A 27,004-nucleotide genomic window follows, 5' to 3' on the forward strand; every position below is an offset into this window, starting at 1 on the left:
GATCGGCCACCGATCGTTATCGGCCGATAATCAGTATAAATATGCGATCGGGGAATTCCGATAATTAGTCATATTCGCCGATCGCGGAAAAAGGATCAAGTGGATATCTCACTCGCTTGTCTCAGACGCACAGGACCTGCAAACTGCTCCTCCTCCCTAGCCCCGCCCGTACCCGTGTAGAGTTTGTAAACACAGAGGAGGCGGACCTCCTCTGCTGAGTCTAGATAGTGCATTCGACCTGAGCTAACGTTAGCTACCTAGCTATCGTTACTGTTTAAACAAAATTACCCAGTCAACTATTCACTTTTAGTAGGCATTGTCTAACGGTATTTAGCCGGCTAGCTACTGATAGCTCCGGATATCAACAAATGCCCCAGGAAGTCTAGTAGTCCATGTTGATATCTCCGTTAGCTTGCGTTAGCTTGCGTTAGCTGACGTTAGTTCACAGTTCAAAACGAAATGTCCGATTGAACTAAATAGTTGTCTTAACGTCATCTAGCCGGCTAGCAGTAGCTACAGATAGCTCCTGATATCAATGTCTTATAACATTGATTGAATGCGTATTCGAGCTGAGGGCTTGCTGAATGTGAAATGACCAAAGCATAACGTTACCAATAGGGTCCCGCTGCAGCGCCGGAGAATCCTTTTTGGAGCTGGAGGCTACTAGAGTACACACAGACAGTGGAGCTGTTTGCAGATAGCGAGCATTTTGACTTGTTGCGTGGTGGCGATGTCTCGCAGATAATACAAGTACAAGTCTAATTATATAATATATATATTTTATAAAAAAATAAAATAAAATTATATAAAATAATTTTTAATTTCTTTTTAATCAAAAACGATCGGTTTCGGATCGGTATTGGCCGATATGGCTCACGACGATCGGTGATCGGTATCGGTGGCAAAAAACGTGATCGGGGCATCCCTACAGATTAGCCAAGTCAACCTTCTCTGTTGTTCCTGTCTCCTACCTCTTCATCTGAGGATGAACCCCCGATCTCATCTGTTGTTCCTGTCTCCTACCTCTTCATCTGAGGATGAACCCCTCGCTCTCTTCTTATAATGAACCCCCCGCTCTCTTCTGATAATGAACCACCCCGCTCTCTTCTGATAATGAACCCCCCGCTCTCTGATAATGAACCCCCCACTCTCTGATAATGAACCCCCCACTCTCTGATAATGAACCCCCCACTCTCTGATAATGCACTCACTGCTCTCTGATAATGAACCCCCCACTCTCTGATAATGAACCCCCCACTCTCTGATAATGAACCCCCCACTCTCTGATAATGAACCCCCCACTCTCTGATAATGAACTCACTGCTCTCTGATAATGAACCCCCCGCTCTCTGATAATGAACCCCCTGCTCTCTGATAATGAACCCCCTGCTCTCTGATAATGAACCCCCCACTCTCTGATAATGAACTCACTGCTCTCTGATAATGAACCCCCCACTCTCTGATAATGAACCCCCCACTCTCTGATAATGAACCCCCCACTCTCTGATAATGAACCCCCCGTTCTCTGATAATGAACTCACTGCTCTCTGATAATGAACTCACTGCTCTCATCTGATAATGAACTCACTGCTCTCTGATAATGAACTCACTGCTCTCTGATAATGAACCCCCCACTCTCTGATAATGAACTCACTGCTCTCTGATAATGAACCCCCCACTCTCTGATAATGAACCCCCCGTTCTCTGATAATGAACTCACTGCTCTCTGATAATGAACCCCCCGTTCTCTGATAATGAACCCCCCGTTCTCTGATAATGAACTCACTGCTCTCTGATAATGAACTCACTGCTCTCATCTGATAATGAACCCCCCACTCTCTGATAATGAACTCACTGCTCTCATCTGATAATGAACCCCCCACTCTCTGATAATGAACCCCCCACTCTCTGATAATGAACTCACTGCTCTCTGATAATGAACTCACTGCTCTCATCTGATAATGAACCCCCCCCCCCCCCCCCCCGCTCTCTTCTATTGGGCCTGAACAATGTATCACTCATATTGATATTGCAAATGGAAAGGAATGTAATAGCCTTGTTGCTAAGACCGCAATTTCCCGATTAATTGAAAATGGGGGACCCTGATGTAAACAAGACGAAAGTCTTTCTCTGGTCTGCATCCCCTTAACAATTGTGTGTATTGAGCTGTACTGTATTGTACCCATTCTGCAATCTGTTAATAAAGTTTTCAATCAATCAATCAATCAATGGCCAGGTTTGCATGATATTAATAAAAAGCAAATATAAATCAGACAAAGTGAGATTGAACACAAGGAGATGGTTTATCGCTGTGTAATATCTAAGGCCTAGGACCCTAGGTAGATGTAGGATTCCCACTAGGGTTGTCCCCTCTATTCAATGTCAAGTTTATTTATATATTGTTGTCCAGTCTCACAATGACTTGTCCCAATGGGCTTCACAGGTCCACAGTCAGTGATGCGTTGCTCATGGGACGAGGTTGCACTCCGTGCAACCAAAGTTTTGTGAGCAGAAGCGCGTGCACGCACACGCACGGATGTGCACGCGCGTGCACACAGGAATGCGCTGCACTCGACTGATGCACCAACTCGCAGGACCCACCTGGCTACTTTGCATATCAATAGCGCCGGTCGTCAGGTGTTACATTCCATTCGTAGAGGCAATTAGGCACTGTTTTTAGTCTGTCCTTATGCGAGGGAACATTTATGCGAATGCACGGGAGCGCGAGCGCGCGCCTGGGAGCGAGCGTGCACGTGGCGTCATTAGCGTGCGTGCAACCAGTGTTGATATGAGCATCGCAACACTGTCCACAGTACACCATGATGGAACAACACTGCCTGACCTCAACCCTCCATAGTAGACAACCATGGAGTAAGTACATGCAGTTCAATTACTAGTTAACTACGTTTGGCTATAGTTTGGTGGTAGTTTAAAATAGAGTTGTTCCGATACCGATACTGGTATCGGAAATGCCGCCGATACTGCCTAAAATGCTGCTATCGGTATCGGCGAGTACACGTAAATTCTAGCCTCCGATCCCATGATGTAATTTATCTCCTGCCGAGTCCTGCGGAGAGTGAGGATTATAAAATGAACATGTTTTAAAGTGTGATGCTGTGTCATTTTAACAGCAGATACACTTTCTTAAATTCCATTGTCCCCGACAGTGCGGTGTGACGGGGAGCTCGGACGGGAATCGGGATGTGTTTGGCTGGTGTTATGATAGCATTAGCTGGAAAGATAGCTAGTTGGAACAACATCCGCTTTTAACGTTACATCAAATCAGATGATCGCCTGTCCTTTCTCCAGGACCTAACACTGTCCGTGACCGTCTATCAACAATAATGCACCCACGGTGAATTGTATTTAAGTTAAGTAGCTACGGACTAGCGTTAGCTGACTATTACTAACGTTATCTTAATGGCAATGCGGGAAGACGAGCTAGGTCAGTTAGCTTAGCTTGATAACGTTACCGTGTCTAAAGTTGGTGCTATTCACATAATCCAGCAATAATGGCTGCAGACCTGCAAGCAAAGTACAGCAAGTGCCAAAGGATAAGAGTCTGAGGCGGAGTTTCAAAAGAGAATGTTGAATATTTATTTTGCATCAAAAATCACAACGTTCTATCTGCCACTAGCTTACAGACTGAATAGGGTATATCTGCAGAGCCACTGAGTAGCGAGTGCAACACCGTGTGGATCATTGGAGTAGGGTATATCTGCAGTGCTGCAGCCCATACTCATTGATTAATGATACTAATACAAATCTATACAATCACCTGTTGTTGAATAAATACTATACGTTCTAGTTATTACTAAAAAACAGTATAACAGTATCTGAAAAAAAAAAAAAAAGGTATAATTTATATATATATTTTTTTAATTTTTTTTTATGCACTGGTATCGGATAAATATCGGTATCGGCCGATACCCAAAGCTTAGGTATCGGAATCGGATCGGAAAGGGAAAAATGGTATCGGAACATCTCTAGTTTAAAATTGTTCACTTGTTGGGTGGTACTTGGTAGTAGGTGGTAGTTTAACTACATTTAGCAGTAGTTAGGTAGTATTTTAACAAAACTTTGCAGTAGTTTGATGGTAGTTTAGCTACATTTTGCGGTAGTCAGGTGGTAGTTTAACTGCATTTTGTAGTAGTTGGGTAGTTTAACAAAATGTTGCAGTAGTCGGTGGTAGTTTAACTAAATGTTGCAGTAGTTGGGTGGTAGTTTAGCTACATTTTGCAGTAGTCTGGTGGTAGTTTAGCTACATTTGGCAGTAGTTGGGTGGTAGTTTAACTACATTTTGCAGTAGTTGTGTGGTAGTTTAGCTACATTTTGCAGTAGTTGGGTGGTAGTTTAACTACATTTTGCAGTAGTCGGGTGGTAGTTTAACTACGCTTTGCAGTAGTCTGGTGGTTTACATTTACGAGGAATTCCGAGTCGGCAGTTTATATTCTTTCTAGACATGTCAATACCAGAGGAGGTTCTGCGATGCCCACGAGCATCTCCTGAGCGCCAGCATTGGCCCAGGTGGTACGACGGTCCACTCTGTAGGGGGAGTTGTGTCTGGTCACAGGTAGGGTTTGGTACCGTTCACATTTGAAACGATACCGGTACCAGTACCTTTTGCAGTTTCCGGGTGGTAGTTTAACTATATTTAGCAGTAGTTGGGTAGTATTTTAACAAAACTTTGCAGTAGTTTGATGGTAGTTTAGCTACATTTAGCAGTAGTCAGGTGGTAGTTTAACTGCATTTTGTAGTAGTTGGGTAGTTTAACAACATTTTGCAGTAGTCGGTGGTAGTTTAACTAAATGTTGCATTAGTTGGGTGGTAGTTTCACTATATTTTGCAGTAGTCTGGTGGTAGTTTAGCTACATTTTGCAGTAGTTGGGTGGTAGTTTAACTACATTTTGCAGTAGTTGTGTGGTAGTTTAGCTACATTTTGCAGTAGTTTGGTGGTAGTTTAACTACATTTTGCAGTAGTCGGGTGGTAGTTTAACTACGCTTTGCAGTAGTCGGGTGGTTTACATTTACGAGGAATTCCGAGTCTGCAGTTTATATTCTTTCTAGACATGTCAATACCAGAGGAGGTTCTGCGATGCCCACGAGCATCTCCTGAGCGCCAGCATTGGCCCAGGTGGTACGACGGTCCACTCTGTAGGGGGAGTTGTGTCTGGTCACAGGTAGGGTTTGGTACCGTTCACATTTGAAACGATACCGGTACCAGTACCAGTTCCTGGAATTCGGTATCGGTTACCCAGCGGTACCTTTTTTCGGTACTTAAATCTTTCTGTAATAACAAAAAGATTTATTTCAGTTTATTATTATTATTTTTTTCTCTCAATTTCAACATTGTTATTTATTTAGAACATTTTATTTATTGTTGTAAAACACCACACAAAATAAATGTATTATGTTTTTAAATGATTAAATATCAACATTATCTCGCCATCCAAAGACCCAAGAGACGGGACAGTAATATATATATATTTGTGGAAAAAGGCTCCCTCTTGTCTAGTAATATTACACTCTTGTACTAAATATGTAAACGTACCGACATTTTGTACCGATTGATCTAGTGTGAATCGGTAGTACCGATGTAATTCGGTCGGTAGTTCGGTACCCAACCCTATAGTCACAGGGGGACCGAGGTGTGTTCTGTTGTCTAAATGCCATTTTCAGAGAAACTTCATGTAGCGCGGGTTTCAGTGGAGGGTCTCGGCGTCGCGTGGTCTGCATGCCGTGTCGGGAGGCTCCAGAAGAAGATTATTTCAGCTTGAACCCATGCGTAATTTGCATATAAACTGTACACATGTGTGCGCCTGTCCGCCACGCCAGGTCACGCGCCCTGTTGTCGTGAGGTCCCTGTGTTCATCGTGACCCATCACATCACATGCCGTGTCATCGCTGAGCAGCCGCTGGACCGTGTAAACACCCACTGGGCCCCTGGCCGCGCATCCAATCTCCGCTGCCATCCGCTGACCTGTGTTGTTTACTCTGACAGAGCGAGAGAGAGAGGGAGGGAGGGAGAGAGAGGGAGGGAGAGAGGGAGAGAGGGAAAGAGAGCGCACTAGCTAGCTAGTTAGTTGCGCGATGCTCATCCTCCACTGTCGTTGAGCGGAAGTCTTCTGCCGCAGCGACCACCAGGCCAGTTTACACCATAACACTTCCCACGGCCACACGACCACAACACAGAACCTCCTTCTCTCCTCGCTCCCTCGCTTCCTCCCTCTTTTTAGTTTTCTCCTCGTTTTTAGTCACACACACACACAAATGCATGCGTGCGTGCGTGTGTGTGTGTGTTGTGACACAGGAGGGGAACTAAAGTAGGCCAGGATGTTCCAGCCAGCCAGTGCTAGATAGCTGCATGGCCAGCATTCCCCAAATGTAGCCCGCCACTGCTCCAGATGAGAACACACACACACACGGGGTAATTTGGCCGGCCCGGCACAACTCACCATTTGCCAGTTTGGCAGCTGACAAGAGCCAGCGTTTCTACTATTCCTCCTCACTGCTGGGTTACGTAATACAGTCCTGGGGAAAAAAACTGGGAAAAAATCATGGAACTTTGGAGACATTTTGTATCCCAGGTCTGGAAAATAAATCATGGGTATTCTTTTCAAGTATTTGAACATCAAGTTTGGCAGGTGATAGATTGAGTTACACTTTGAAGGAATGATGAACCCAAAATCAAAATCAAGACCTGGGACTTTCAAATCAGCTATTCACCCATTTAAACACAGACAACTGAACATAGACAGACGTTGACAAACATATTGTCACGGAAATAATTGTGTTACGTCACTGAATAGAAAATGTTCTTTAACATTGAACAGCAAAATATTAGTTATTTATCTTTTTCCTTCATCTGTTATTTTCCTGTTGTACATTAATTCTGTCTCCCACCTCTCTCTCACTCTCCCCCTCCCCTTCCTCTCTGTTGCCTCACACAGCGCACATAAACACATCCGGAAATATCTGTCCCTGTGACTGAACTCAGCCCCTCTGCTCTTCTCTTCTCCCCTCTTTTCCTCTCCTCCTCCCCTTTCCTCTCCTCTCCACCTCTCTCCTCTCCTCTTTTCCTCTACTCTCTTTTCTCATCTCCTTTCTTTTCTTCTCCTCTCGTGTCTTCTTTTCCTATCCTCTCCTCTTTTTCTTTCCTCTCTCTTCCCCTCCTCTCTTTTCATCTCCTCTATTTTCCTCCTATCCTCTTTTCTTTTCCCCTCCTCTCTTGTCCTCTCCTTTTCTTTTCCTCTCCTCTCTTTTCCTCTTTTCTCCTCTCCAATTGCATTCCCTGAGGGGCCTCCAGGCCTGTCAGAGTTAGGGGCCTTAAGCAGGGTTGGTAGTACGGGTTCCTAAGTTCATTGGAAAGACCTGTAAAAGTCCTGGAATTTGAAAAATAAAAAGTTGAAGAAGATGACTGTAAAAGGTTGTGTAAACCTGTTTCAGAAATCGTTTCCTTTCTCCACTGGCCAGTCAAGTGTTTATAGTGGATTGAATTACCTTTTTGAACTGGAATGTTTTTATTGTTTTATAGTTTTATTGTGGATCCCCATTAGTCTACACCAAGGTGAGACTATACTCTTCCTGGGGTCCAAAATGTTGAAACTATAGTCAGCCCCCCCCCCAATAGACCAATAGGAATTGAAAGGCTAACACCAAAATACCAGAAGTGATAACATTAGCTGCTGCTAACAGGAATGCAGCATTTTTTAAAACCGACTTAAAAAAAACTTTACATCACAGCTACAATGGCCACCGATTTTGAAAGGGGTTCCAAATCTCATTCGCTGTGTGGCCGGTCGTTTTGTAGTGACGTACTGGTGACGTACTGGTCGTTTTGTAATGACGTACTGGTGACGTATCGGTCATTTTGTAATAAAGTAGCGGCCATTTTGTAGTGACGTAGCAGTCTAGGGCCATGTCCAGACGAAGACGATTTCGGTTGTATCCGTCAAAGTATTTTATTGTATGACTATGCACCTTTCGTCCACACGGAACCGCGTTCTGGGAGCCTGAATGCGCTATTTTCTGAGAACGGGTCCCAGAGCGGACAAATCTGAAGACTCAATCAATCAATCAACGCCACCCTTGCGTACCCGTCTTTACAAGCCTATACGCATCTTTTCTGAACCGTTGACGCGATAGCCCACCTCTCCCTTAACTCATTCAGCGCCAATCACGAGAAAAGTCGGGTTAACTCGCCAACCGTTCAGCGTCATTCACGAGAAAAGTCGGGTTTTAATCGTTATTTCTTTTATTAGCTATATCTATTCATTTTCATCTATCCAGCCTGATGTTATCATTTGGGAATGGGTCTGAGCTCGCAAAAGGGCAAATACCACCGCCTACGCCTTCCAGCAGGTATTGCACTCTATTAAAAATGGCGTAGTTTCTTTTCAGGGCTGATCTGAGCCGTGCGGACGGGGTTTAAATACTCAGACGAGGCAGGGCTTTACAACAATGGCGTGGAACAGTAACCCCGCCCGCCCGTTCCTGTGTAACGCTCTGTAATGTGGGACGGACCTCCACGAGCAGTATTTGGAATGGCGATCAGATAATTGGATTATTTCTTTTGCATTACATCAGATACCAGGTAAGAACACTATGGAAAAAATCTTGCGTTGATCTGATATTTCTTTCTACCCTGATCGACGCTGTCTCTGTGTGTGTGTGTGTGGCTGTGTGCCGTTGGGTGGGAGGAGGTGGCGGGGGAGCCCTGCGGTCCAGGGCTCTTTTCATTCTTGCATGAGGAAGGATAATAATTATGATCTAGCATTGATTTCAGGAAGATTCGATAATCAGGCGAAAAATGTCAACGTGTTTAGTGTATTCCACTAAAGGGCTATTATCGCGTCTTTTCCTGGAATTACTCTGAAGCACCCAAACTATTCATATTCAAAACGGTATAAAACGGAAATGTACGAGGATGTACGTGGATGTTGACTGGAAGCAACTCACTGACAATCGACGGGTGTATTAGACCCATAGCTTTAATATAAGATATATTTTAAGCACTCGCAAGTGAACAAAGCGCCCCATTGACTTACAGCGCTGTCGTAATAGCGCCCTCTAACACATTAAGCGATGGCGCAGAATGAGTTAATCTGCATGCACAAACCCAGCCAAAATAAACATGATACATATATGTCTTATATGTCCAGATATGTCCTGGCTAGAAGTGTTTATTAAACACCGGGAGGCTACTGTGATGAAATACACGATACGATACTAGCTAGAGATTAGCGTCACATAGCGGGCCTTTTTCTAAAAACCCAAGTAAGCTAGCTAAGTAGCCAAGCAAGCACATAGACTGTTCCATAGCATACGCCTTCAGTTGATCATGACAAATCCTCTCTTACCTTGACGATTAAAAAGCCTCCATAATTTAGTAAATAGTATTGATGCTGTTCAATGCTATCAACATTAGCTAAATAGCTATACCAACGATAGCTAGCAAGCTAACTAAATAGCTTTGTTTGTCTGGACTATCATACTAGCTAACATACCCAACTAACGTTAACGTTAATGCCCTTCAGAATTTATTAACATAGCTACAACACAAAGTAATGTTAATACAATTACATGCATCATTGTTTACAGTGAACGGGTGGGGCTAGTCGAAAACGACTGGACACAGGGACAAGTTAAACATCAATCAATTAATTTAATACAACAGGTAGTTCGTGCCTATGTAGCCGGTGTGATCTTACTGCGTTGTGTTTATTTCGATTAGACCCCTGTTAAGGGATCGCCCTGAGTGGGAGTTGAACCCCGGTCTCCCGCACCGCGCGTGACATCGCAGACCACTGTACCAAGAGGTGAATTCACTTCTTGCTATTGGGTCTGGATGCCTCTGGGGAGTGAGTTTACTTGCAGTACCGCTTAACGTCCACAGCCACTTCACTTACTGTCCCTCGTGACTGTGGATAGACTGCGGTACCTCCGTTACACTCACCCCCCTAAACTCACTCCACCCAGGGCATCCGGATCTATCGGCACCACGTGTAGCCGGTGTGATCTTACTGTGTTGTTTATTTCGATTAGACCCCTGTTAAGGGATCGCCCTGAGTGGGAGTTGAACCCCGGTCTCCCGCACCACGGGCGACATCGCAGACCACTGTACCAAGAGGTGAATTCACTTCTTGCTATTGGGTCTGGATGCCTCTGGGGAGTGAGTTTACTTGCAGTACCGCTTAACGTCCACAGCCACTTCACTTACTGTCCCTCGTGACTGTGGATAGACTGCGGTACCTCCGTTACACCTACGACGCACCATATTATATACAGCTTTGACACGCTCTGACACGCTCTGTCTCCTCCGACTCTACTTCCTCAGAAGGCTGAGATCCTTCAATGTCTGTACAAGCATGTTGAGGATGTTTTATGAGTCGGTGGTGGCGGGCGCCTTCTTGTACGCTGTGACCTGCTGGGGCAGCGGACTGAGAGCAGTGGACACAACCAGGCTGGATAAGCTGGTCAGGAAGGCCAGCAGCGTGGTTGGGGTTGAGCTGGACTCTCTAGCGAGGGTGGCGGAGAGGAGGAGCCTCGCTAAGCTCCAGGCCATCAGGGAAAACCCCACCCATCCACTATACACAGACTTGGCTGACAGGAGGAGCATGTTCAGTGCTAGGCTCACACTACCCAAATGCAGCACTGAACGGCACAGTCCTTCATTCCAACAGCCATCAGACTATATAATGCATCACTGTGCCTCACTGCATCACTGAGCACAGAGCGGCAGCTCAATAGTGGCAGGAGGACGCGACTAGCGGCCTCCAGGCTCCACAACAGGGGGCAGCGACGGCTGCCAGACATTGATCTAAGTCTTATTGGAACCCAAGGAGGACAATACACTACCTAAAGCATACTGCACCTAGTTACACTGAATACTGGAATATATAGTTCATATTTCATTTCATTTAGTTAGATTTAGATTTAAATTATAATTATAATTATATTGACAATTGTTTACCCCATGCTCAGTATGCTCAGTATATTCTTACTGTATTTATTTCTGTATATATTATTTCATTTCATTTTATCCTATTTTATTTTACTCTACTCTTATCCTAGGCAACTTGATTTGATTTGTGTTATTATTCTAATTTGTGACCTGTCCTGTCTAAATGTTTAAATGTTGAGCGATTTGCAGTGTCTAATTTCCCACGGGATAATAAAAGTATTTCTATTCTATTCTATTCTATCCTGCCAATTAAAATCAGCTCTCTTCCTCCTCATCATCGATTGCCTGTAGCTGCATTTTGCCCATGTGAGCCGCGGTTCTCTCTCCTCTCCTTTGGAAAACTAGCGTTGGCTCAAAAGCACAGAACCGGACGACACAAGTTGTTCTGCTAGCGAAAAACAACGATAACAATTCTGGTCGGGGGGTTTCTAAAATAAAAGAGCAATGTCTAAAACAGGAAAGACTTTTATTTTGTACATTTGTGGCACGCACTTATTTCTTGAGACAATTTTGTTTTACTGAAAACCTTTTTGAAATAAAAAAAACGAAATGAAACTGAAAAAGATCGGATCCGTCTTCGTCTGGACAAGGCCTAGGTGGCCATCCTGCCACTGTCCCTAAGCCGCTGGACCTCTGGACAGACACACCGGTTCCTGGAAGAACCCAGATGGCTCGCTGGCCTCTGCGGTCCTTTAGCCAACCAGCGGCCAGCGGAACACCTCCTCCACCCCTCCCCTGTGCCTCCCAGTAAAGCCTTCCTCCTCTCCTTTAGCTTGGCGTGACAGCATCCCACCCACCCCCTCACACACACACACACACACACACACACACACACACACACACACACACACACACACACACACACACACACACACACACACACACACACACACACACACACACACACACACACACACACACACACACACACACACACACACACACACACACACACACACACACACACACACACACACACACACACACACACATACATATGGCCACTTCCATGTCCTGCACACGTTCTGTACTCTCATTCTCTCAATTGCACACTATGCACCCACAAGGAAAAGGGTCATACCAGTGGGCTGCAATGTTCTTTTTCTTTCTCGTACTGCTCTATCTCTCCCTCTCTCTCTCATCCAACCCATCCCTCTCCTTCTGAAGCAGTGACCGAAAGGGCCGTATCTTCTAATATACTGCCTGTGGTCCCCCTCTCTCTCTCTCTCTCTCTCTCTCTCTCTCTCATTTTCTCTCTCTTTCATCTCTCATATCTGTCATCTCTCTGTCTCTCACCTCTCTGTCTCTCATCTCTCTCATCTCAATTTAAATTCAAAGGGGCTTTATTGACATGGGAACGTTTACATTGCCAAAGCCAGTGTCAAAACAATCTCTCTCTCTATCTCTCTCTCTCTCTCTCTCTCTCTCTCTCTCACATACATGGAATATGGTTAGATACTGTATACAGTAGTACAGTTTGTCACCTCTCTTCCTTTGCGGCTGTTATTCTGCTGTGTGACCATAGCAACGCACCAACACCCCCTCCCCCCACACACACACACACCATCTCCCACAGACCCCTCCAATCTCTCTGGATGCGAGATTATGTAATTACTGTATATAGATGTTGTGGACCACCCTCGAGCTTCTTGGCAGAAAGGGCTCGCTCTCCCGACAATCCACCCCAGGCACACACACACACACGCACACAAACACGCACACACACACGCACACAAACACACATACACACTCACACAAACACACACACACGAGCACACAAACACACACACACACACACACACCCCACCATGGCCTCTGAAACGTTACAGCAATAGGATTAGTCCAGGATTAGCCCAGCTGGCTCAAGGCGAGCTCCACGCCGACTGTCCAACCCGTCCACCACACACACACACACACACACACACACACACACACACACACACACATACATATTATATATATACAGGTGCAGCTCAATGAAGTAGAATATCGTGGAAAGGTCCATTTATTTCTAGGGATGCCCCGATCGATCGGCCACCGATCGTTATCGGCCGATACTCAGTATAAATATGCAATCTGTGAATTCCGATAATGAGTCATATTCGCCGATCGCGGAAACCTCTCACTCGCTGTCTGTCTCAGACACACACGACCTGCAAACTGCCGCTGCTCCTCCTCCCTAGCCCCGCCCGCCCCCGTGTAGAGTTTGTAAACAAAGAGGTGCGACTCCTCTGCTCGAGTCTGTAGTGCATTCGACCTGCGCTAACGTTAGCTACCTAGCTATCGTTACTGTTTAAACAAAATTACCCAGTCAACTATTCACGTTTAGTAGGCATTGTCTAACGGTATTTAGCCGGCTAGCTACCGATAGCTCCTGATATCAACAAATGATCCAGAAAGTCTAGTAGTCCATGTTCATACCTCCGTTAGCTTGCGTTAGCTTGCGTCAGCTGACGTTAGTTTACTGTTCAAAACGAAATGTCCCATTGAACTAAAGTTCTGTCTTAACGTCATCTAGCCGGCTAGCAGTAGCTACAGATAGCTCTTGATATCAATGTCTTATAACATTGATTTAATGCGTATTCGAGCTGAGGGCTTGCTGAATGTGAAATGACCAAAGCATAACGTTACCAATAGGGTCCCGCTGCAGCGCCGGAGAATCCTTTTTGGAGCTGGAGGCTACTAGAGTACACACAGACAGTGGAGCTGTTTGCAGATAGCGAGCATTTTGACTTGTTGCGTGGTGGCGATGTCTCGCAGATAATACAAGTACAAGTCTAATTATATAATATATATATTTTATTAAAAAAAATTAAAAAAAATTTATATAAAATAATTTTTAATTTCTTTTTAATCAAAAACAATCGGTATCGGATTGGTATCGGCCGATATGGCTCACGACGATCGGTGATCGGTATCGGTGGCAAAAAACGTGATCGGGGCATCCCTATTTATTTCAGTAATTTTATTCAGAAAGTGAAACATATATATATATTATAGATTCATTACACACAAAGTGAAATATTTCAAGCCTTTATTTGTTATTATAACTTTGATAATTATTGCTTACAGCTAATGAAAACCCAAAATTCTGTATGTCATAAAATTGGAATATTGTGAAAAAGTTCAATATATTAGACACACGCTAATCAGAACATTAACTGAAACACCTGCTGAGGTTTCCTGAGCCTTTAAACTGTCTGGTTCAGAGAGCTACACAGTCATGGGGAAGACTGCTGACTTTTCCACAATATTCAAATTTATTGAGCTGCACTGTATATACTGTTAATTACATGGCATTGTTGAATATTCTATTTTGATTGGTCAATGAATGAACGCATTCTGCGGTTAATGACCACTGTGGACAATAACGAAAACGTTGTAAAATGTAAACTTTTTTTTATCTATATTTCCTGTCAAATGACCAATGGCTTTGGTAGCTGTGTAATAAGCAGGATAAGGAAACCCCTTCACAGCCATCCTAGACCTCTGCTTCTCGTCAATGTCCTCAAAATCAGAGGTATCAGGTAGGCTTGCCGTGGTAGTCGGTGATACTGGTGTTACTCTGTGTTCTGGCTCCACCAGGTACATTACTTGTCCACCGGTGTATGCTGTTTTCTTTATTTTATTTTTAAAAATAAAACCCATTTAGTTAATTTTCGCACATCAGTGCTCATGTTCATAAAATAAAAAAAACTCTTAATTTGTAAAATATTAAGCATGTTTACATTTAGTCATTTAGCTGACGCTTTTATCCAAAGCGACTTACAAATGTTGTCTGACTATACTTAGTCAGACAACATTATAAACTGAAAGTGTCTGCGCGGACAGCAGATGAGAGTAGCTTAAGTTTCACTTTCACTTTTAGAGTAGATTTAACTTCACGCAAAGAAGAGAAAGAAGGCTCTAGAGATGTCATGACAGGTTACACACGATGGCAGAGGATTTGGCAATCTTTCGGATTTAACCTCTAGAAGTGAAGTACAGATGAGCAGCGAAAGCTCGACTGGAGAGGAGCTCAGAGGACCAGTCGAGACCAGCAACAGTATGTTTGCGCAATGCACTAAATAAGGCTGCAGCTTGATCCATCAATGAACGGATAGAAGTTTTACGGAATATATGAATCGTATTGTTCTATATTACAATTAGAACTATTTGGTAAAAACAGTAGAATCTATTCAAAAACATCAACTCTGTCTGTCCAACAAATGGATACGTGTCACAGACACAGACAGACCCAGCGGATAAACGTAGCTGCACAACGTAAGCGTTCCACAGATATTGAGCGTCATTTTATAAAAATGTCCGGTGTCACCGGTAATACCGGTGTTGTCATGAGCTTATTAATCATGGGAAATTCCACATCACCATGGCAACCTTAGTATGAGAAATACCCCTGGAACAGAATCCCCCCCCCCCCCCCCCCCCCCCCCACACACACAACCATTTTCCCTGGTTGAATATTGATCCCGGGGGAGTTCTAGTGTAGAGGAACTGCCCAGCTTGGAAGCTGCAACTGGAGTTGTCCACTGAAGTGTGTGTGTGTGTGTGTGTGTGTGTGTGTGTGTGTGTGTGTGTGTGTGTGTGTGTGTGTGTGTGTGTGTGTGTGTGTGTGTGTGTGTGTGTGTGTGTGTGTGTGTGTGTGTGTGTGTGTGTGTGTGTGTGTGTGTGTGTGTGTGTGTGTGTGTGTGTGTGTGTGTGTGTGTGTGTGTGTGTGTGTGTGTGTGTGTGGTTGTTTATTCAATCCTCTGACTGAATACCAATACGCTCGATGACTCTTCTACTGAACAGTATCGACTCAGACTAGGCCTGCCACGATAACACATTTTGCTGGGCGATTAATTGCCCCCGAAAATATCGCGATAAGCGATATTATTGCGACCGGTTAGAGAATTTTTTTTTTGGAGAAATTTATTTCCCAAAACTTTTATTTTGAAGCCCACCGCTCCGTCTTTTCCGGTGTTTAAGACTTTTATTTTGAAGCCCACCGACCGGACCGGAAGTATTGTTGTGATTATCAGGTACTTTTTGGGTACCAGAAAAGTCACGTGAAACACTGCAGACCACTGAATAGAGACGCGTCTCTAGGATTTCATAATCATTATGTTTGCAGCAGGCACAAGTGCAATAAACAAAGGATACAGTCACTGTGTATTCTGCCTCATTTATTGATTAAACAAAACCGACATCAACACAATTTGCCACCGAGCGGAGAGTTTAGTCTCGCAAAAAGATCGCTGACTTGTTAAGGCTTGTTGTTAGGTTAGGTGCTAATGTTGTGCTAGCGTTTTAGCATGGCTATCGTACATAGCGTGATCAATATAACTCGCTATTGATTGTTTGTATGAGTAACGTTAATGCTAGTAGAATAGACACAACGTGAGGTAATCACCATCCATTTTAAACCGGTTATTACCTAATGCTAACGTTAGCAAATAGACGCAACTGGTAACGTTACAGCTTGTTAGCCTAATGCTCGTTAACGTTAGCATAGACAGCCTAGCTAACGTTAACGCTTGTAGAATAGACACAATGAGAGGTAACGTTAGCGTTAGCAGAATAGACACAACGAGGGTCTCGTTAATGTTGTTATTGATTGATTGATTGAAAACTGTTTACTCTGTTTGTATGAGTAACGTTAATGCTAGTAGAATAGACACAATGAGGGGTAACGTTAGCCCCACGGAGCTCCTGTGCTGTGCTCTGTAGTAAAGCCAGCGGCCCGCCTCCCAACACGGACAGTGACTGACAAGGGGCACTGGGTCCGCCTCATTAAAACAAACGCGCAAATAGCAATTAATCGCGCCCGTCAAAATCATTGCATTCATTTTAATTATCGCGGCAATTCATCGATTTATTGCTTATCGCGGCAGGCCTAACTCAGACCATTAGTCTAAGTAGTCGTTAAACAATAGTTGGAATATAGAATCCATTATAGAGAGCTAACTTTCTTTTTAATGTGCCAAAAATACATAAAAGCAAGTCTCTTTGTTTTGATTTCTAACATGTCACACGTGGCTCCTTGTACCAGTTTTGGAGAAATTCTACTGATAGCTGATACCCTCTCACCTGATATCAGTCTGATACCTGATAATCACAATTATTTTGACTGATATTGAAATCACAATTATTAAACACAATCACTCGTTGATTTGAGAACATCATATAATGTTCTTCTCGACCAAAGGCTGCCTTTCTGTTACCATAGACGTTTCAAAATAACTGGGACAAATTCACAGAGGCTCCCTCCTCCCCTCTCAACACGAGCTGAAACTACTGTTTGGCCTTGGGGGGAGGGGCGGAGTACACTGATGTGAAGGAAGGGTGTGCTGCATTTACAACACAAGACACAATGAGAGCAACCTGGCATGCGGCACAATAATAGTTTTATCTTGATTATCGTGTTTTCATGATTGTGGGAAGCCACAATCGTAATTGAAATTGGATTAATCGCCCAGCCCTACCTTGAATCTCTAGTGTTTCTGTGGCTATAAAATAGGAAGGTGTGTGTGTGTGTGTGACTGTGTGTGTGCGCGCGCACGCATTATGTTTTTGTATGTAAGAAAAGGACAGAGGGAGGAGCCCTGGGGTGTTGTAAGGTGGGGGTGGAGTCTAGATGGTATACCTTCATTCAGACGGAGAGGCCATGCTAGGAGCTAGCTAGCTAGCTAGCTAGTGCACAGAACAGGAACAGAAGGTCAGAGGTCATACACTGGATCTCCACACAACACACAGAGAGAGAGAAGAAGAAAGAAAGAAAGAAAGAAAGAAAGAAAGAAAGAAAGAAAGAAAGAAAGAAAGAAAGAAAGAAAGAAAGAAAGAAAGGGAGAGAGACACTCTGGGAGATAGAGAGAGAGAATAACATTGTATGTGACGCACTGGACTCCGTCACCGTGTTCCTGCTGCCCAAGGTGTTCTCGCTCTCAGTCAGTTTTTGTTTTCTTTGTTATTTGTGTCACAAATGAATCTGCTGAGCTCCTTCTGGAACTCGACCGCGTAATGCAGTTAACGCTGCGTTGAAACGCTCCTTATGCCTGCTGCCTCCGACGCCAGGGTGGAAGACAGTGTACTGGACTATAGGGGGGGGGGGGGGGGGGGGGGGGGGGGGGGGGGGGCGCTTTACAATTTGTTCCTCACATTTACCCATTCACTCACTCACGCACACATTCACACACCAATGGCGGAGGCGGCCATGCAAGGTGCCAACCTGCACATCGGGAGCAATTAGGGGTTAAGTGTCTTGCTCAAGGACAACCTTCGACACGCTGCCTGGGAGGAGCGGGAATCGAACCGGAACCACCGGATTACCAGACGACTGCTCTAACACCTGAGCCACTGTCGCCCCTTTTCTATCCCATTTCGCTGCAATAACAAATTACTGGTAGTGAGGTGAACAGACTGAAAATGTTATCTTATTAGATCAAACGGGAACAGAAGTTTTCCATTGGGGACATAATTTGCAGTTGGAAAAAAAACTGAAGCCCAGTTCACCAGACGACATCTTCTGGTTATGCAATGAACCACATTTTGAGTCGGGTGATCGGTGCCGATACCCAGCCCCTGTGAACGAGGGTGATGATCTAAAATAAAGGTTTTGAATAAATGAATTTCAGAAGACATTAACCCCTCGTTTCTCTCTCTCTCTCTTTCTTCTCTCAGACTGAACGTCGGAGGCGGGCCGGAGGTCGGAGTGTGCGGTGGACCCGCTGCTGGACCCCCCCCCCCGTCCTTTTCCGAGCGGTTTCCTGGTTTCTGTGGACGCTCCTGTACACTTCACAGACACACACTCGCACTCCACAGACACTCCACAGACACTCCGCACACACGTAGTACAAAGCGTACCTTTGTCAAGCATCCAGAACGTCAACTCTATGCATGTTGGAAAACAACCCAAGGGACGAGGACGTGTGTGTGTGTGTGTGTGTGTGTGTGTGTGTGTGTGTGTGTGTGTGTGTGTGTGTGTGTGTGTGTGTGTGTGCGCGCGCGCCTGGCTCTCTTCATTTCACCCGTTTTCTGAGCAAAGGATCCCTGAGGTACTCCTCTATATAAATGTACCCACTTGCGATACGACATGTGTAGCGTCTGCGTCACACGCGTTTATGTTTTGATACCGTGTACGACCAAGCCAATCGATTGGAACCTACCGCTACCGAAACATTTCCCTACCTCACCTGGATTTAGCCTGGCAGGATTTAAATATATATATATTATATTATTATATATTATTATATTATATATATATATATATATATACATAAATAAATATTTAGATGAGATATCTTTATTTATTTTGAAAGAATGTTTCATATGACCAACCTTGATGCCTTAATGTCTATACTGTCCTTTTGTTTTCTATTAAATACAAGATGAAATATTATATTATATTATGTCCTGTTCGGAATCCACATCTCTATCTTGTGGAAAGTCAAAAAAGAAAAAAAGGCTAATCTACCAAGAAAAGAAGAGTGATATTATTTCCAACTTGTACAGCGAGGCGCCTCGAGATCCGATTGATTGCATTTGACATTAAAAGTATTTTCTTAATTATTATTTATTCTAACCTAGTTTATATTAAATATTTTTGAGTGGATGATATACTGTTAAATGATAGTAGAATTTACCCCATGACATTGAAATGATATGCAAGTGTTAAAAAAAGAGATCTTGTTCCTAAATGTCTTTGAAAAAAGAGTTATGCATGTATTTTTACCCAGAATCCCCCTCCTCCCAAGCTTCTGAATGCACTTCATCTCCCACAATTCCAGTCACGTCACGTGAGCCCATGCACCTGTAAACCTCTCACACTCCTACCTTCAATCTATGAGCCTGCTTGTTTATTTTCCCTCAACACAGGCCTCATCGCTGTGATATCATTGGACGGTACAAAAATCTTCTCGACAAATCGGGTCTAGGCGCGGGTCGGCATGTTTCCTGTTCAGTTCAGTCGAGACGGCCAATGTTTACGTCAATGAGGAACAATAATAGCCAATGGAGGATCAGTACCCAGTGATATTGAACTCCCAGTATGACGTTGAGTGTTGTGATATATATATATTCACATTTCAAGGTTACTTACGGATAGGGATGCACCGATCCGACTTTTTCTGTCCCGATACCGATACCTGGGCTTTGGGTATCGGCCGATACCGAGTACCGATCCGATACCCATTGTTCAATTAATAAGCTGTATGCCTCACTGTGTGGAAGAGACTAAAATTATTATTTTGTGCAACATCAGGCTTGACTTAAAACATTACTTTCCTAACTTAGTTAAACAAAATGTAACAAATTATTACATTGTAAAAATTGTAAACAAAAATGGTGAAGCGTCTTGAAGTCTAGTCATTTGTGTGCGGCTTTGTCTACAAGTATAATCTTTGTACTCTACAAGTATAATCTTCTGTCCCCAAAGGGATATTTCTTCAGTATTTATTTTTACTGCGACCAAATGAAAACCAAGGTATCCCAGAACATAAAACATAGAAATTAAATTTAAATCACAATATTATCAAAGGGCTGTATTGTGATTACTATTACTATACTGTATTGTGAGGCCACATTAGTGATTCCTGCCCCTAATCAACAACCAGTTAAAAGAAAAGTCACCTTGCTGAACTGAAACGGAAAGTGAGCCCAAAGGCGGTGAGGCGGGTGGTGCTTGCAACAGTTAGAGTGCTGGATACGAGCGCGGGGGAAATACACGCCACACTGAACGGACACACCCATCAGTGTGTCCCACTGTAGTTAACGGACACACCCATCAGTGTGTCCCACTGTAGTTAACGGACACACCCATCAGTGTGTCCCACTGTAGTTAACGGACACACCCGTCAAGTGTGTCCCACTGTAGTTAACGGACACACCCGTCAAGTGTGTCCCACTGTAGTTAACGGACACACTCGTCAAGCGTGTCCCACTGTAGTTAACGGTTCATCTGTGATGTTCTTAACTCGAGTCCAACAACCCGGTTAAGCGTGGATTGTATAACACACACACACACACACAAACCATGTGTGAATGTATCGCGGAGCAGCCTGTGTGTGGGGGGATAGTACTACACGGTATATAAGATGTATCTTATTTGTTTTCAAAAGTCCTGAATGTGTAAATTGTGTACATACAGAAAAGAAGTTTAACTGCAAAAGTTATTGAATTACTACGCATAGAATACTTAGATTTTACCCTTGTTGCAAACGATATTCCTGTGTAAACTCTTTGGCTACCAGTTTTTCAGATAAGGGTGGGTAGGGGGGGGGGGTTTGCTTTTGGATTGTACAGTATATATTGTAGGCTTCTCTCCCTCACAGTTACTGTGACTTTAAAACATTTTACGAAAAAATACTTGCGCTCTATTTTATTATTCTAGAGGATCTCCTCGCCTTGTCGATACACTTTACCCGGATGGCAGATGCAATACCGAGATAAGAATATTAAGATCTAGTTTACAACAGTGGAACCAAAACGTACCGTTGCTTCAACACATTGTACCTTTTTTGTGCGTGTGAGTGAAGAAAGGAAAGCTATCTTGCTTTTTATATCAACATTTCTGCCGATTTCTATTTTTGTTTTGCCACTGGAAATTCTGGTTTTGATATTTTGTTCCACAGTTCTCTCTCTCTATCTCTATTGGTCTTAGATCCCGGGTTCGAATGTGTCTTCCATTGTAAATAGTTCAATATGCTCTTTATTGTAATGCTCATGAGGTGATGATGATGATGATGATTTAAATATCTGGTAGTTAAAGTATTGCTTTTGTCTGTATTGATTATGGATAGCAACCTACAGAAATAAAAATGAATTTATTTAAAGAGGTACACCTTTTGTCTGGCCGTTGTTTTCATTTGTAAGACATGACCTACCGTACATGTGAGGGGGGGCAACTTGAGGAATAAACAGGGATTACACAGCATTTGTTCATAAACTACGACCTTAGGGATATAAATCACACCAAGGACTATCAATGTCCAGAAATAGTCATTACCTCGTAGAAAGCTATCTGGCTGCATGTTCGCCTAGCTTAGCACAATGAATGAAAGCGGACATGACCGGTTAGCCTTCGGGAGAGGTGTTAGTTGGACAATGCCTAGGCTAACCGGCCATGTCCGCTTCCATTTATTGTGCTAAGCTAGGCTACCGTGCAGCCAGATGGCTTTCTACTGAACGCACAGAGAGGAAACTGGTATCTATCTTCTTGTCTCTCTCTGGAGAAGACAATAAGCTAATTTCCCAAAATGTTGGCGTGTTCTTTCAAGTCACTTCATTCATAAGCGAGTTCACAAGTGATATTAAATGTCCAGGTAGGGAGATGAGGAAATATCCTGCAGCTGAATGGAGAAACACCATAGAGACTGAAGGAGCCTGAAAACGGATCAAGCCTAACTTTTCACAACGGCATAAATGCCACGACAAAAGCCACAGTACCCGGATGTGCCGATTGGATGTATACACATGAATGCACGTGCGAGCACACACACACACAGCTGGAAAGAGTACTAAAATATCTATTACTGAAGTTATAATAATCATAAAATAAAACTCAAGTAAAAGTTTAAAAGTACTTGAGGGAGTTGTGTAACTACTATAGTATAGTAATCAGAGTAATTGTAATTAACTACTTTTTTTGTTTTTAAGTGTTCCTATTTTTACCTCTGTGTGCACAGTTGCACACATAGGACATGAAGGACTAACTGAAGTATTATAAAGTTATATAGACTACTGTATTAATTAAATTTAATGAATGTGGATGAGAGAGCCTTGACGTAAGTGGTTGTAGCTACGGGTGTGGGGGTGCTGGAGACATAATCCAATAGACTCTTACCTGAGGGAGGAGTAGGTGCCGAAAAGTGACTATAGCTTGGCAGAGAAAGTTCCGATCGACTTGGGATTGGTCTCTCCGTGTTCAGGAGACTCAGAAGTATAAAAGTATATTGGATCATGTCTCCAGCACCCCCACAGCCGTAGCTACAACCACTTAATGTCAAGGCTCTCATCCACATTCATTCATTTTCTCCCCCCACTCTCTCCCATGATTTCAGAATACCGGAAGTGTTGCGGTGGTCTATGCCAGAAATATGCTTAGTCCGACTCATGTATCCAAATTAAAGAATTACAGTTGGTATTGGTAGAGGACACGTGTGTCGTTCACAATAAAACATGGTTACTCTAAGCTGGGGTTTCTTAACAGGAGTGGTACCACCCACCAGGCCCAGGGGCTGTTCAGAAGGTGGTGGGGGGGCGTTGAGATGCTCAAAGGGGGCGCTAGTTTATTTGATTTATGTATCACTGTTTTAATATCAGGACAAAAACTTGACTGTATACCAGAGAGAAGCCTACTATCAAAATCACTTCACAAAGTGTCACTTTTTTATTAAAGAAAGGGTTTGCTTTTGTAATGTTTAATTCATACACACTTGGTAGTAAAATGAGTACAAATGAGAATCCAGGTAAAATTATTATAATGGTGAAAATTGTATTGGGTCCCATTGCTAGAAGCCTTCATTTGACACACAACACTGACAGGCTTAATTGACCTAACAAACTGAGCCAAATAGAAAACGTAATGGCTGATAATCATAGATTAGATACCCATGATTAACAGAAAACAATCATAATTGAGAGCCGGGAATTAAATTACCATTGGGTGGTTGCCCCCCCACACAAGTCAGATAGGGGTAACCTCGTTCCCAGTTTTATCTCCTCCGTGAGATAAAGATAGGGGGGCGTTGACCCAAACAAGGTTGAGAACCACAGAGAATCTCTGGTACTTTGCTCACACCTCTCCACCTACCCTCTCTCTCTCACTCTTTGCATTTTAATACAGGCTTCGATAGAGCTGGCACCAAGCAGAACATAGAGTGCTAGTATTCTGACGTCAATTCCTTCTTTTATAGTTCCCTTGGACGTGGCTTGAACTAGAAGAATATCCCAGCTCTGTGTCGCGCGATACGGGATACTGCAGGCTCGTTGGGGGAGGCGCTCCGGCCACCGCTACATCTCCTCACCCCCTCCTTTCTCTAGAAGGAGACCGCAGGAAGCTCATATTGAGCCAATAACTTCCTGTCAAGCCACGGACTCGCTAGACAAGGTCAAAGGGCCACAGGGTTCAGCGCGCGAGGCATAATTAGGACATAATCATCTCTGTAGCTCCCTCTCTCTCTCTCTGACGCACGCTCTCTCGCTTCAATTCAATTGGCCTATTTCACTATGACGTTGCTATGTAAACAGAATATCTCGTCGGGTGTTTTTTGTTATTGCAATGGCTGTTATTTTTTTTATTATTATATATTTTTTAATAACCACACACACACACACACACAGCAATATTTGTTCTGTTTTATAAATAGGAAATAGGACAAATCAATACACTTTATCGACATGATGAATTCACGATTAATTGAAAATGGGGGACCCTGATGTAAACAAGACGAAAGTCTTTCTCTGGTCTGCATCCCCTTAACTCATTCCGGGCCAACAGCGCCCTCTGCTGATGGCCCTTCCGTGCCAACGCTATATCCAATGGAGAATAGGACTTATTTGCGAGTGCATAAAACATATCAAATATAATAGCAACAGATCTAAATAACAGTGATCGTCAATGAGTTGCTTCCAGTCAACATGTACGAAACGGATTGTTTTTTCATCAGTACATTTCCGTTTTATACCGTTTTGAATACGAGTATAGTTTTGGAGATTTCTAGTAATTCCAGAGAAAGACACGATAATAGCCCTTTAGTGGAATACACAAAACACGTTGTAATTTTTCGGCTGATTTATGAATAGTTTTCAAATAAATGCTAGATTATCGATAGTATATGTGTCCTCATGTAGGAAGAGAAGCGGGGTCTGAAAAATCGCTTCTCCGTACTTTGGTCGGCGTGAATCTCACACACACACACACACATGCTCCGATGGCAGTGATAGGAACATCATCTAATTACCCCAAGATTCGTAACATAAAGGCCTTACCTCACATCTGATGTCATGCAAAAAGATTAATCCAATTCCTGATCGCCATTCCAAATATCGATCGCGTCCATTGATTCAACGTTATAGTCCAAAACACAATGATCCACGATGCTCCCAGTGGGGGGACTCAATGCAATATCCAGCTGCATGCCCGAGAAGTCAAACCTGGACCGGACTTATTTTTTCTATGCACAGTCCCAGCCAATCCAATCCAATGATGTGCAAGACCATCCGGGAGACGATAGGTGGCGGTATTTGCCCTTTTGCGAGCTCAGACCCATTCCCAATGATAACATCAGGTTGGATGGATGAAAATGAATGGATATCGCTAATAAAATAAATAACGATTAAAACCTGACTATAGTCGTGATTGGCACGGAATGAGTTAACAATTGTGTGTATTGAGCCGTACTGTATTGTACCCGTTCTGCAATCTGTTAATAAAGTTTTCAATCAATCAATCAATCAAACAAATGTTGTTACAAGAACTATTTAATGACAACAAACAACAACAACAAAATATACATAATAAGAAATAACTAAAATAGGCTACTCTTTCTCTACTCACACAGTGCAGTCTGACACACAAACCAACAATTAACTGCCACAAAACGACTTACATACAGTACATAGTACAAGGCCATACAGTAATCACACATCAGTGCAAGAGGTCAATGCATTATATAAACCCCGATTATAAACTAGTAAACAGGACAGTACACACAGAAGAATATATAAAATACACCAGAGGACAATACACACAGAACACTATATAAACTACACCAGAGGACAATACACACATAACAATATATCAACTCCAACCAAGGACAATATATAAACTCCAACAGAGGACAATACACACATAACAATTGATCTATCTATCTATCTATCTATCTATCTATTTACACAAAATAGTGCGAGAGGGAGATGAGGAGCAAGCTGAGGCATCTCTCTAGTTCATAACGTTGTCACACACACACACACACACACACACACACACACACACACACACACACACACACACACACACACACACACACACACACACACACACACACACACACACACACACACACACACACACACACACACACACACACACACACACACACACACACACACACACACACACACACACACACACACACACACACACACACACACACACACACACACACACACACACACACACACACCGAGGGCCATGGGGCTCTGCTGCCAGGCAGAAACCCAGCCTTATGTAAGAACCAGCCTGTGTCACCACATCAGGGACAAAGTGTTACACACGCACACGCACACACCCATACCCCCCTTTGAACTGCTTGTCTCACTCAGCTTTTACATCACTGGCCTCGTTTTGGACCAGAGTCAAATCTTCAGGAACTGAAAGACCGGAGAGGAAAAGAATAGAGGTCTTCCGCTGAATTGTAAAGAGAAAATAATGGAAAAGGAATATTTATTGGCTTGCTTGTGTGTTACACACCCGGTGGTGACTCCAGAAGGTTCTTCTCTTGTCAGTGCTATGGGGGGGGGGGGGGGGGGGTGCTCAATTATTTCACGAGGGTGCTCCAGGAGTTGTAGGAATGTAGAGACACAAGTCAAGACACATGGTCGAGGTATACATCTAAAGCAACTACAGACGTTTCCTGGGGGAGCTGTACTGCCCTACAGGCGCTTTCAACTTGACAATGTTACATCCTAAATGGACTTGCAAAATCTTAATCTCTTGTTGCAATGTTTGCTAATACAATAGCTGACAGGAAATACACTTGGGTTCAAATGGTTCCCTAGCAACATAATTCCAGTGACACCGTCTATGAAGACAAAAAGCAGTACTCTGGTTTGTCTTTGTAGAGCAGTGTACCCACCCTCTACTTATGTATGTATACAACTATATCTGTACACCTCTACCTTTGTGTATACCACTAAATATGTACACCTCTACATGTGAATATATACCACTACATCTCTACACCTCTACATGTGTATGTATACAACTATATATGTACAATTATGTTCCCTCTACATGTGTATGTATACCACTATATCTTAACAGCTCTGTGTATGTATACCACT

The 27,004-nt window shown here is 43.4% G+C and overlaps 1 protein-coding gene across 1 annotated transcript in view; it reads left to right on the forward strand.

Moving 5' to 3' along the window:
* LOC311233017 (insulin receptor substrate 2-like) overlaps positions 1–21,777 on the forward strand; it is a 34,094-nt gene extending 12,317 nt beyond the window's left edge. The window contains exon 5 of the mRNA XM_084319871.1: positions 18,623–21,777. Within this exon, the coding sequence (XP_084175997.1) occupies positions 18,623–18,627 (5 nt within the window). The 3' untranslated portion in view covers positions 18,628–21,777. The remainder of the gene's footprint in view (positions 1–18,622) is intronic.
* The last annotated feature ends 5,227 nt before the right edge of the window (positions 21,778–27,004 follow it).

This window comes from Notolepis coatsorum (assembly GCF_963971535.1).
Source record: "Notolepis coatsorum genome assembly, chromosome: 1".
In the NCBI taxonomy this organism is placed as follows: domain Eukaryota; kingdom Metazoa; phylum Chordata; class Actinopteri; order Aulopiformes; family Paralepididae; genus Notolepis; species Notolepis coatsorum.